Source organism: Python bivittatus, unplaced genomic scaffold, assembly GCF_059951505.1.
Source record: "Python bivittatus isolate LINGU-HERP-01145 unplaced genomic scaffold, Pbiv_v1 ctg000700_np1212, whole genome shotgun sequence".
In the NCBI taxonomy this organism is placed as follows: domain Eukaryota; kingdom Metazoa; phylum Chordata; class Lepidosauria; order Squamata; family Pythonidae; genus Python; species Python bivittatus.
In genome coordinates, this window is record NW_028277098.1 from 90,563,487 (window position 1) to 90,577,322 (window position 13,836).

General features: G+C 39.5%; 1 protein-coding gene across 1 annotated transcript in view; it reads left to right on the top strand.

Moving 5' to 3' along the window:
* The first annotated feature begins 2,219 nt into the window (after window positions 1-2,219).
* Window positions 2,220-13,836, top strand: part of RTF2 (replication termination factor 2) — a 55,738-nt gene continuing 44,121 nt past the window's right edge. Inside the window, exons 1-4 of the mRNA XM_007421826.3 lie at window positions 2,220-2,374; window positions 2,946-3,040; window positions 3,146-3,239; window positions 4,066-4,205. Coding sequence (XP_007421888.1) covers window positions 2,306-2,374; window positions 2,946-3,040; window positions 3,146-3,239; window positions 4,066-4,205 — 398 coding nt within the window. The 5' untranslated portion in view covers window positions 2,220-2,305. The remainder of the gene's footprint in view (window positions 2,375-2,945; window positions 3,041-3,145; window positions 3,240-4,065; window positions 4,206-13,836) is intronic.

Genomic DNA, 13,836 nt, shown 5'->3' on the forward strand with positions numbered 1-13,836 from the left:
GGAATACATCACAGAAGATAGAACAACTGGATGAAGAAAATCACCGGGACATCCTTGGAGGAGCTATGAGTTATCATCAGGGACAAGTGGAGATGATGGGCATTTGGGTATACAGTCACCAGAGGCTGGACTGACTGGCTGGAATATACCTAAATTTGATGCAGTGCTTGATATATCTTGGAGCCATTGGCTTGGTCTTCAATCTTGTATCATCTCCTATAATTAACTCCCCTTTAGCTCCTGCTACAGTCCAGCAAAGTGCCAACTGAATTTATTGCCACTAGACCTTTATTGTCTTCTGCAGGATGCTTCTGTGACTATCCCTGGCAATTATAGAAACCCATCAACTAATCCAAGAGACACAACTTTCTTCAAAAATTTGCTGTGATTCCAGGATATGGATGACAGACTATAGGAATGATAATTGGAATATAATTTTTTTGTTTCAGTGGGTCCCTTAAACATCTACAGCTTTCAAAATTTCAGCATATTCACACAACAGCAATATTGTTCTTTTTAGGACCAAAGGTAGAAAGGCAGTTTTACCAAACATTCAGGAATATCACACCTGTTTTATCTGGTTACTGAATTAACCCATTTTCTAGCTTTACATAATACACTGAACCACAAACTAACAAAATGGCCTGTGTTTGAACACACTTACAAGGAATGTAACCAAGGTTAACACTAATTGAGCTTAGTATGTTATATGACTGCATCCACTAGGTCATTACCTGCCCTGATTAAACACATTATGTAAATACAGCCACAAGTATTGGAGATGTATCTTTTATTGTGCAACAACAGTCTTTTCTAATTCACATTTTTCAAGGAAGAGGGAGAGGTATTGTAAATTTGTAACCCATTTGTCACAGCTCCTTCTACCTTCAAGCATAGAAAACTTACTAAAGATTTTCAGTTCTCTCTATTAATTAAAACATCCCAACTTTTTTTTACAAGCTTTGCCAGAAGGTACCACATGCCGGTGTTTAAAGGAATCCTATCATTAAAGTGAATGTAAGTGTTCTTTTCAAGCTCATTAGACTGAGTGGTATTTAATGCTGAGAATCAAATACTGAATCCCAATGGAAGACAATATATGTAGCTCAGGACTGAACTATGGAGTTCTTGGTGCTCTCTAAGCTTGACTGTTTCCTTTCATAATGAAAACTCCTTAATCTCACAACACACGGACAGATTCAACCATAGTTTCAACTGGGAAACTCTGAGAATCTTAGACCAAGCCGAATCCAAAAGCACTAGGGAATTCCGGGAAGCTTGGCATTCAGACAAGTCATCAATAGACATACAAAAATAAACCACATTTACACACCATTCAAAAGAGATTATAAAAAAAAACCTAGGAAGGAAACAAAAAGACTAGAACACATCCCCACATTCAGATCAGTATTCAACGCCAGACAAACAATCAAGTGGAAAACAATACTCAAATCAAGGAACTACCAAGGAGAAAACCACATCCCCACCAACACTAGCAGGGTAAGCTACTGTATATAAACAGGCAGCAAACCCCACACTCATTTGCACTGATGATGTTACCTAGCTGGGTAATGAAATGTCTGCAAGGAAGCAACCAAGCTCAGCACCAAGAATTCCAAACACGGAGTGCTAGAAATCAAATATTTTGTTATTTGTAAAGTTCAGCTTTACAGACCATACACAGAAATTTAAATTCAATCGCGCTTGACTGCCAACCAGAATCATGTACAACCGCAACTTATCGCCAGATCCTCCACATGATTCCTCCATTGCGAGTGCCACAGGGGTTGCCTAGCAAATCTGCCCTATGGCTAGGATCGGAATCTTACTTCTACATCACAACCCCCAAACTGACCCATTCACACAACCCAGGTTAGTGAATTCGCACGAAATGCTGAATCCTAATCTGAACACACCGACTGAGCGTGCTCAATGCACTAGGGCAGTGCTTCCCAACCGTGGCGACTTGAAGATGTGTGGACTTCAACTCCCAGAATTCCCCAGCCAGGCTTGCAGTGGAAGTACACGCATCTTCAAGTTGCCAAGATTGAGAAACACTGCCCTGGGGTAACATGCGTGATTGCCTAATTTGTGTCTCAGTGTGTGGCGCGAATACACGTCCTAAGTAGAGACCTCCGTCTTGGGAAGCCGCTTCGTTCCAGGTTACCTCAGTAACACGACTGCCAACGTCATCACGCCTGGCCTTCTGTTTTGTGGTCCTGCGCCGGAAGGGCTCCTCTCATCTGGCCGGAAGTTTCTTTGTGCTAGGCAACCCGGAAGTTCCAGAAAGCGAGTCGGGGGCGAAATGGGTTGCGATGGAGGAACCATCCCGAAGAGGCACGAGCTGGTGAAGGGCCCTCGTAAGGTCGAGAAGGTGAGGCGGGGGTCAGAAAGGAGGGCCCCGGCTGGTCGTGTATTCCGTTCTGGAATAGAGGAAGGGGGTAACCTAGGTAGATCCGCTACCTGGAGTGTTTGTCCTTCCTGCAAGTATAACGCGCAGGATCACCCTCGAGTTCTGTAACGTTAAGCTGCTTACGGGAAAAGTAGTTCCAAGAGTGAAGAGGGAGCTAGAAATCGGCTTAACTAAAACCCCAAGCTTTTTTTTGAGGGGGGGGGATCTGCTGTGTTTGTTTTTACTTGATTGATTACCCGGGAGTAGCAAACGCAAGACAGAAATCCATTTCCAAAGTTGCTCGCTTTCTTCCACATAGTTTCAAGCATTGAGCTGGGGGCTGGACCCACAAGGTCCTTTCCAGCTGGGACATTCTATGATTCTGATCCAACAGTTGACCAACTCTAATTTTCCCATATATAGGACATGTAATATTAGTAGATTAGTAAATTCAAACAGGGCAGAAAAATAATATGCAAAGTAAGTACAAAGGTTTTGAATTTAAGTATAATTGCTTTTTCTAAAATTGTATATAATTTGTTATATTTCTCAGGTTGACAAAAATGCAGAGTTAGTGGCCCAATGGTACTATTGCACTCTGAGTCAAGAAAAATTAAGCAGGCCCATAGTAGCTTGTGAACTTGGCAGGTAAGATTACACTTTAAATTCTTTTTCAGGCAAAGTATCACATGTTTGAATAAATTTTAATTAGAAAGTTAACCTGTTTTTCTGGTTATATATTTTCTGCTATAGGCTTTACAACAAAGATGCAGTTATTGAATTTTTGTTGGATAAATCTTCTGATAAAGTCCTTGTGGAGGCTGCATCCCATATCAAGAGTATTAAGGTACATTAACATGTTTATAATATGTTCTAAGGATTAGCATATGCAAGTTAAGCAGAGATCCACAAAAGTTCTCTTTATTTTCTTGACATAAACTTCATTGATATTAATAAAACTCTAAAGCACCTAATTTCTGTAGTATGTTTTTTTAAAACAGCATACATCAGATGCATTCTCTTCTACGTAACAAATGGCAATATCTTTTTTGCTTCTGTGATATATTTTATATATATGCTGTTAGACTGCTTCCTTTTGCCCCCATTGCTTGACTTTACCTCCTTTTTTCAGAATGCTTCTTATGCCTAAACAATCTCACTCTTCTTCCTATAAAAACTACTTTTTATCCTTCCCTAATGTTTTTTTTTCCAGAATTAGACCCTTTTTATCCTTATAAAGATCCATAAATGTTGTTTAACCTAATCAAGGAAAGATGTTTTTATCACCAGAAACTGCCTATCTCCCAACAGACATTATTTTAACCTTCAAACTCAGTCTGAAGTCAGGGACAATTCCATAATCGCTTTCTTAACTCCATGAAAGGAGCAGGAGGTGATCCTGAAAGCAGTGCTATGTGTTAGAAATGCTCCAAGCAACCCTGAAGCATAGCTGCATCATCTGGAACATAGAATACTTTCTATGCAGTTTGTTGTCACTGTCTTGCCAGAAACTTTGTTTGCTTGCATCTATACCATGCAATCAAATATATTTCCTTGGAGAGTATTTGCATTTTTCATACACTACTGTGGTCTTCTAATTTGGATGATGCTTCCTTTGTCACAGTTTCAAACTCAAGTTACATAAAATATTGTTATTTGTTCATGTGTTACAGAATGTTGTAGAATTGAATCTTTCAGACAATCCAGCTTGGACTGGTGACAAGGGTAATACAAAAGGGGATAAATATGACGACATCCAAAGTGCACGTTTTATTTGCCCTATAGTTGGATTGGAAATGAATGGAAGGCATCGGTAAGTATTACCAATTTAATTTGGTTATAAATAATATGCTTTGCTACCTTTTTTTTTTTTTAAGTGTGGCCTTGTGTCACAAAATGATTGCTTGCTCTGTTCTATAATCTTTCCAAACTAGTAATTAAAATATAAAATATAATTGAATGTTAAAATTATAGAAACTGTTCAGTAGAAGTAAGTAATATGCATTAATGCAAAAAATTCTAATCCCATGTGACTCCAAGTGTTTGATGTGGTAGTAATAAATAGCTCAGTAAAAATAACAATAGCCCTCTGAAAAACAGTATTCCATGTTGGGCATCATTAGGGAAAGAATAAAAAATAAAACTGTCAATATGACAATGCATTTGTACAAATCTGTGGAAAGATTTGTTCGAATTCTGTGTAGACTCCTGCTTAAAAGGTAGAGACTACCATTTCTGGTGATGACATGTAGTTTTCTTGACAATTGCCTTCTTGTGAGATATTTTTTTGACTTCCCAATCTAGCCTACTGCCCTGAGAATTCCTGCTGGTCTCTGATCCAGCTACTTGCCAAACCAGACCTTTCCTTTTATTTATTCTTTATTGCATTAATATACAAAGAAGGAAGTACAAAGTATAAAACAAAAATAAACACCCTGAACAATAAAGCACACTAGTATATTATAATAACTAAGTAAATGGCTCAGTTTTTAAACCCTGAATTAAGTCTTGCCCACATGGAATCATATTGGCCTTTCCATTAAGTCAATAACCAGTTCAGGAACTGAGAATGAACACATTTCTTAATCCAGGATTTTCAGTCTAGAACCTTAATTTTCATTCTGGAACACAAAGCTGTTTAGCTACATCCCAAGTTCAATAAGTCCAAAGTTCTTCATATATTGAAAAGTTCTCTAATTTGGGTATAAATTAAGCATCACACTAACATCTTTAAATCTTACATCTCTTTTCAAAATCTTATTAATAATCTGAACATTAAGCCAAAACAGGACAACCTTAGGACAAGCCCAAGTCATGTGTATCAAAGCCCTACCAAGTATAGTATGTCTTCAGCATTAAAGGTTGATATCCAACCCTTTTTAAACAGAAGGAGTTAAGAGGAGTCCAATAAACATGAAAAAAGAATATTACGATGACTTCAAGTTATCTTAAGTTCATAAGCATATTTTAGCGTTCTTTAAAACATAAGATTGTTGATTTATTAATCTAAGATATTCCAACTCTTATAAAGAATTTGCAACGTTATTGCAAATTACCAGTATCTATCTCAATAATACTCTTTATTTGTCTGTAGAAGTGAACTGTAAATTTAGATTCTTCCAGGTCACATTTCAATATACAGTGGGGCAAAAAAGTATTTAGTCAGCCACCAATTGTGCAAGTTCTCCCACTTAAAAAGATGAGAGAGGCCTGTAATTTTCATCATAGGTATACCTCAACTATGAGAGACAAAATGAGAAAAAAAATCCAGAAAATCACATTGTCTGATTTTTAAAGAATTTATTTGCAAATCATGGTGGAAAATAAGTATTTGGTCACCTACAAACAAGCAAGAGGTCTGGCTCTCACAGACCTGTAACTACTTCTTTAAGAGGCTCCTCTGTCCTCCACTCGTTACCTGTACTAATGGCACCTGTTTGACCTTGTTATCAGTATAAAAGACACCTGTCCACAACCTCAAACAGTCACACTCCAAACTCCACTATGGCCAAGACCAAAGAGCTGTTGAAGGACACCAGAAACAAAATTGTAGACCTGCACCAGGCTGGGAAGACTGAATCTGCAATAGGCAAGCAGCTTGGTGTGAAGAAATCAACTGTGGGAGCAATAATTAGAAAATGGAAGACATACAAGACCACTGATAATCTCCCTTGATCTGGGGCTCCACGCAAAATCTCACCCTGTGGGGTCAAAATGATCACAAGAATGGTGAGCAAAAATCCCAGAACCACACGGGGGGACCTAGTGAATGACCTGCAGAGAGCTGGGACCAAAGTAACAAAGCCTACCATCAGTAACACACTACGCCGCCAGGGACTCAAATCCTGCAGTGCCAGACGTGTCCCCCTGCTTAAGCCAGTACATGTCCGGGCCCGTCTGAAGTTTGCTAGAGAGCATTTGGATGATCCAGAAGAGGATTGGGAGAATGTCATATGTCAGATGAAATCAAAGTAGAACGTTTTGGTCTAAACTCAACTTGTCGTGTTTGGAGGAGAGAGAATGCTGAGTTGCATCCAAAGAACACCATACCTACTGTGAAGCATGGGAGTGGAAACATCATGCTTTGGGGCTGTTTTTCTGCAAAGGGACCAGGACGACTGATCCGTGTAAAGGAAAGAATGAATGGGGCCATGTATCGTGAGATTTTGAGTGAACACCTCCTTCCATCAGCAAGGGCATTGAAGATGAAATGTGGCTGGGTCTTTCAGCATGACAATGATCCCAAACACACTGCCCGGGCAACGAAGGAGTAGCTTCGTAAGAAGCATTTCAAGGTCCTGGAATGGCCTAGCCACTCTCCAGATCTCAACCCCATGGAAAACCTTTGGAGGGAGTTGAAAGTCCATGTTGCCCAGCGACAGACCCAAAACATCACTGCTCTAGAGGAGATCTGCATGGAGGAATGGGCCAAAATACCAGCAACAGTGTGTGAAAACCTTGTGAAGACTTACAGAAAACGTTTGACCTCTGTCATTGCCAACAAAGGATATATCACAAAGTATTGAGATGAACTTTTGATATTGACCAAAAACTTATTTTCCACCATGATTTGCAAATAAATTCTTTAAAAATCAGACAATGTGATTTTCTGGATTTTTTCCCCCATTTTGTCTCTCATAGTTGAGGTATACCTATGATGAAAATTACAGGCCTCTCTCATCTTTTTAAGTGGGAGAACTTGCACAATTGGTGGCTGACTAAATACTTTTTTGCCCCACTGTACCAAGTAGTTGGTGGGTTTCAGAACCTGCTAACATATCAAGTCCAACCTGAGAAGGCAAAGATGTTTTAATTGAATATACTCCCATTCAGCAGTTCCAAATTCTCTTTGCAATATATCAAATGTTTTGAAAGAATGATTCACAATAAGCTGGTCTAGAGTTTTACTGTTTTTGTCCAAGTATTCCAAGCAAATAACCATTTGGCTACAATATTAAAATGAAGATCATTCTAAAAGTCAGCTTTTCATCCAATAAGTGATCAGATGAAAATTTCTTTTCCCAAATCTTCCAAATCTGTTCTGCAGCTTTTAGTATTGGAAAAGCAACTGATGTTTTGCTAAAAGGACAAACCAAGCTCCTCCTAAGATAGACAGGAGTCAAATTAATAGTTTTTCTAATTTTCTAATTATACACATTTTTGAGGGGGAAAAACCACTTGGCTACCACCAAAATAAAACAAACATGGTGGGTGAGGTAGAAGAAGTAGTCAAAATATAAGCCAGGGCTAAAGTGTAAACATCAGAAAATTAAAATCCTCATGTTTATATGGAAGTCATGGTTTTTAGATAGACAAAACTAGGGGTCTGTTTATCTTATAAAAAATCTCAGTAATTTATCAATCTGTTTAAGGTTCCTAGGAGGAATTAATATCAGGATCCATCTTAGTATTTATATCAGTCTAGAAGTAATACTAATTTCAACATTTATTCTTTCTTGTAATTTCATTGGAATTTTCAACCACCTGTTTATTAATCTGAGTTAAATAGTTTGATATATTTAAATCAACAAATGAAAATATTTTCCTAGGAATAATTGTATCAGGATATTTAAGAAAATTCATACAAAAAAATACAGTGACAAAAAATACCTTAGGTCCATCTGGAAGTATATTATACTTATTGCAGTTAATTGAATAACATGATAATTTACCAACCTGTTTTATAATAGCAACAGATTTGGGAAATAAGTCCAGTTTTCTAAGACCAAATTAAATATAAGAGTGGACTGAAGACTTCCTTAACAAAATCCACAAAACATCTTAATGGATGAAGACATTATTCCAATTATAAAAATCTCTCTGAGGGATTAAAATACTCATATTTTAAGGCAATTAATATTAATATTCATTTTTATCAAAACATTACAAAAATGTAACTGCACCCTATCACAAACTTTTTATATCTAATCAGGCTATCATTGACTGTATTTCTCTGGTTGTATTTCTAAAATATCCATTGGCAATCTGAAGCTTGTTGCCCTGTTATAAAACTACATTGCACAGGATGAATGATTAATAGTAGTATAGCTTGCCAAACTTGCTATCAATGTTTGAGCTTCCATCTTCACTGAAATTGGCAGTAGCTTGCACACTTTGCCAAATTCTTATCTGGCTTCAGTATTACTGTTACATAAGCTTTTTAAAAAGAAGAGGCTAAATATTTATTAGTTTTTCTAAAATCAGCTAAGGTCAACTGAGTGCTATTTTGAAATGGAGATTTGCATCTCAAAAAGAGTACTGTATAGCGGGAAAAGATGCAGGAAAGAGCAACTAGAATGTTCAAGGGACTTCGAGCAGTTTTCTCATGAGAAAATATTTGGATAGCTTTGGAAAAAGGCCAGAGGAAGGACTTAATAGAGGTACAGTATAAAAGGTTACCCATGAAGTGGAGACTGTCGTTATGGAGAGGTTCTTCTGTAAAATACTAGAACTCAGCCCAGGGGTACAAAACTCCCTCATTCCAAACTCTGTGCCTCGATGTGCCATGCAAAGCCTTGAGCCAACAAATTATAATACCCCTGGCGCAGGGCAAATAAAAATAGTTCATACAGCATAGAGTTGAACTTCTTACAATTACAAGATATAATAACTGCCACCTATATGGAGAGTTCTTTAAAGAAGCACCAGAGAACTTCCTGAAGCAATGGTCCATTAATGTTTTCTAGTTTTGATGGTTATGTTTCCATTATCAGAAAGCACATGCCTCCAAATAGCTGTAGCTGGGGAATACAAAAGCGATGCTATTGCCATCATATTGTATTTATGGGTTTTGCAGAGACTTCTGGTAGGCCACTGTGGTCACAGAATACTGTACTAGATAGGCTTGGGTCTGACCAACACAATCAGTCTTAAAATGGTCCACTTCCTCAGGACTGTAGGCTCAGGTTCTTCCCAGGTAACCAATCTAGGCCTTTCCTCAGCCATCTCAACACGACCTGGAAAGCTGATTCCAGCTTAGAGAAAATGTAACTGACTTAATCCAACAGAAGCCTGGAATAGTTCTCACAGCAGCCCTCCAGATTATCTTCTAACCTATTGCTCTCTAAGAAGGATTGGGTTACCTTAAACAGGGCCACTGGATGGCAATCCATGGATACAATAGAACGGGGGGGAAAAATGCCTTGCTACTCTTATTACCATGGAGAAATTCTTAATAAAAGCTGTTTGGTCAGATTTGCTCCCCATCTTTCTCCAGTGGCACTCTAGCTGTTTTTTCTACTGTTTCATCTTGAATATCTCTGAAAACCAGGGGCCCTTTGGGGTCTGTGTGGAGAGAAAGGCCATGCAGGCTCAATCCAGTCCAAGGCTGTTGCAATCCTATCATTCCAGTTGGTCACTAAAGCCTCAGTCAGACTTTGCTCCAGATCCTGAGGAATTTCCCCAGATGCCTCTGAAATCCAGTGGGGTCAATCAGATGCCTGGAATGGAACGATCAGATGGGTCCTAACTCTCTGCAGTGGGTACCTAGTATGGAGAACTCCAAAAGCAATCAAAGAGGGATCTCGACAAGGGACAAATGATAACATTCTCCTAGTCCAGATCACTTCGCTACTTCCCCAAGAAAAAGAACAAGATCCACATGTGACCCCCTCTATGCATTGGATTCTTGATGATTTGAGACAAGTCCATGGTGGCCATGAACTCCAGAGCCACCTCAGCCCAAGGAATACAAGTTGAAGTCTCTGAATACCATAAGTCTGGGAAACTCCACCAAAAATTTAGCCATGGCATCAAGCACCTCAGTCAGGGAAGCTGCTATGCCACAGGGAAGCCAATACAGTAACAGCAATCTGTTTCCTAGAGCCCAGCTTCATTAACAGGGTCTCACATCTGATTATCTGTGTGGAATAGTCTCTTTGAAAGCCACAGGAGTCTCCCAGATGACAATAGTCAGTCCCCTACCTCTGCCCTGGAGTCATTGTTGATGCCACACATGAAACCCAGTTGGGAACATTTCTAAGAGCGGATCCCTCCCCTCTGCACCCCACCAAGTCTCAGTAATACATGGCAGGTCAACTCTCTGATCAATAATAAGTACCTGGATGATGGGCGCCTTATTACAAGCTGACCTGACATTAAGCAACAACAGTCTGAAACCAGGACCACTGAAGATCCCATGACCAGGTATAGGCATTGAGCACAGGGGGCTGTAAGGCAGACACAGAATATGCCTACACCAAGAATGGTCCACCCCATCTCCCACCATATCTCCCTCTGCTCATGGCCAGGAGGATGTTACTGCCAGCTCCTTCCCCCATCAAACCAAGATCCCCAAACCCATCCATCTCCCAACTAGTTTGCCAGAATCCTTTGGCCCACTTCTGTTTCTGCACTCAGTGGTACCTCAACTCCAGTCAAGCCAGCTGCCCCCCACCAAAAGTACCACAACATATGCACACACCACTCTCCAATTCCATACCTGGTCTCACCAGGACTAATCAGGAGCATAAAAACAGCCTTCTCAATATCAGACTACAGACTGGGGTGATTTGAGAGGGCCACAAACGCCCCCTTCCATCTCTTAGCCAGAGAGAAAACAAAAGCCCTCCATCTCTGTTGTCTCCAATCCAGAAAGAACATCCACCATGATATTTCCAAAAATGGATTGAAAGTCCTAATTCTCTCAGGTGCAGCTTACTCTAATGTACACATCATAAAACACTGTCAGTGGTTGAAACAGGTAGCCAGTTGTTCACTTGCTTGTGGTCCTGATAACACCTGAGGGAGGCAAGATAGCTGTTGCCAAGGTTGATGGACTCCATTGCAGGCACAGGACTCAGGCCAGTGCTCAGCTCAGGTACTGCCTGATCCCACTCTCACTGCTGCTTCTTAGCAGCACCCAATCACTTTTTACTTTGGCAGATGGAGGCCAGTGTATCTAGATTGCCACCATTATCATTGCCAAGCAGTAACAGCTGCTGTCTGTCACCACTGCCAAACAATTGCTGCTACCACTGAGCAAGCACTCACCATTGCCCCCATCTTCTAGCAGCTGATCCAGGCAAGCATGTGCCACCACTCCACAACTGACTGGTGACACTGCTGTTGATGCCACCAAATAGCTGACCTCACACTGGTCAGTCAGATCTGTCTCTAACATATCAAGGTCTTCTCTGGCTCCTGGACCATTTTAAATGGTATCAGAAGCACCTGGAAGCCTACTCCCCACAGTGCTACTCCTTACCAACTATTTTGAAGGCTCTGATTATTCAAGCCTTCACCACTACTGGTGACAAAATCATTAACAGCTGCCCATAGATCCAGCGGTATCAGAAGATCTTCCTGTCCTCCCCAGCCATCACCATCTGCTGACTCTCCCAAACATATTTATGCATTTGAACTGTGGTGCCACAAACTATTATCTTGCTTCAGCACTATCACACACCCCTCCCCAAAAACGGGCAATATCTTGGAGGATCTCCATATCTCAAGAGATTTAGATGTTCATGTGTTAAACAGTTCACATGGGAGATCTTGAGGGTAAGATTGCTGAAATCTTACAAGATTTAATGCACCTTAAAAAGTCCAATTATGTTACAGTATTTACTTCATTGCATTGGTTCCTGGCACCTGAAACTTTTCCCACTCCTGCTATACAAGATTCCTTGGCTAAGAAGCTTTTGATTACATTGGCTAGTAAATCAATATTCAATATTCAGTATTAATATTTTAAGCAAATGAGGAAAGGCTCTTTTTAAAAAAAATCCACTTGGATGTTTAGTCTAAAGATGCTTTATTTTATGTCCCTTAAATTCAGTTTTATTTATTTCCTAGTCAACGTGCAAGGTTGCAGCCTAAACTAGATGGGGCCAAAGGGTCTGTTCATGTTCTTATTTAGCATGGCAGTGCTTCCCCCCCCGCCCCCCAGCTCTGAGCAGGTTAGAATTATTGATACTGTGGTTTGAGGGGTGGAGAAAAAGCACACTGGGCCTGTCTGAAGCCCGCATACAAGCATATTTACTCAGACAGATTTATTGCCCAGTGTGTCACAGCAGTGAAGAGCACATTTGCAATACCTTATGACAGGGGTTTTCAAGTTTTTATTGGATTAATTTTTTAAATTAACAATTTCTATTAAAAAAAATTCTGGAACTGCTGGTCAAGGAGCAAAGCTCTAGTAATAGAAAATTGGCTGTGCTTTAGTGAACTCCCCCCCCCCCTTCCTCCACCACCACCTTTTTCGTCCTTAGTCCCTCATGAATCCCATGGAGCATAGTTTAAAAAACCCGGAGTGACTTCAGGGCAAGTGCAGACAATTTATTATCAATAGTCCTAATTATACAATTGTGTGTTACAATGAAGAAGAGTAATGTGGATACAAAATATAAGCCCCAAACAAGATAGGGCAGTATATATGCACGCTGACGGTGATTTTACATTTGTTTCCTTCATGCATCTTTCTATTCTCACAAACTTGAGAAACTGCCCAGTTCCCAATTTCTTTTGAATACACTTTTTCAGAAATAAATGTACGCGGCAGTATAACTGCCATTCTCACTCGTTTCACTGTTAATTCCTGGAAAATGCTGTCATGCTTGGCTCCTCCTTATTTCATTCAGATCCTAGTAACACCTCTTTTCCTTTCACTGTGAGCCAAACATAACATATGATTATATAGTCATTAGTAAGTATTTACAGTAGATTGTTTACACCAGCCTTGGAACTTGCTGCTGTACAATTATCTCTCAGTGTATTCAATAGGACTTTTTTCCAAATACATATGCATAATTACCAAAGTCGTTAAAAAGAAAGAAATCAAACCTATTTATGACAGTTTGTGAATCTCATCCAAGAATGGCTTATAGGGCTTAGGTTTGAAAAGTCTGGGTATGTGTATAAGCCGATATTTTAAGAGTCAGTGAGGAAAATGTCAAATCTAAGAAACATCCATGTTGGTGAAAGTAAATAGGTATTGGTGTTTATTTGTTTACTGAAATGGAATAGCAAATGTTGCAGTCTTGCAATGTTTTCTTCTTAAAATGTTGTTATTACCCACATATATTAACTACACAGAGGTGTTTTGGGAATACAGCTGGTCAGTTGGCAGTTTTGTCAAAAACATACAAAATGTTTTTCTGAATACAAATTGAAAGTAAAAGTTTCCTAGTTGATCATGAACCAAAATCTGTATTTTTCAAAAGCAATTAGTTGATTAGGCTAATTGAAAATGTTAAAAAAAGTAGTGTTGCATATTTGATTTCCCAGAAACTCTTCATCTGGTAAGATGGTGTGGGTTAGTGTTAGCATTATTTAAGTTATGCCTGCCCCATTGTTACAATCTCAAATGGAATGTGGGAGTAATATTCCTTTGTTCTCTCTTTCCAGTAAGCTTTGTGGGAATCTTTGCTGCAACAGGATATGACTTCCCTTCCCATCTGCAGATTGCAGCTAATCAGAGATTTGCTTAGAATATCTGGCCTTGC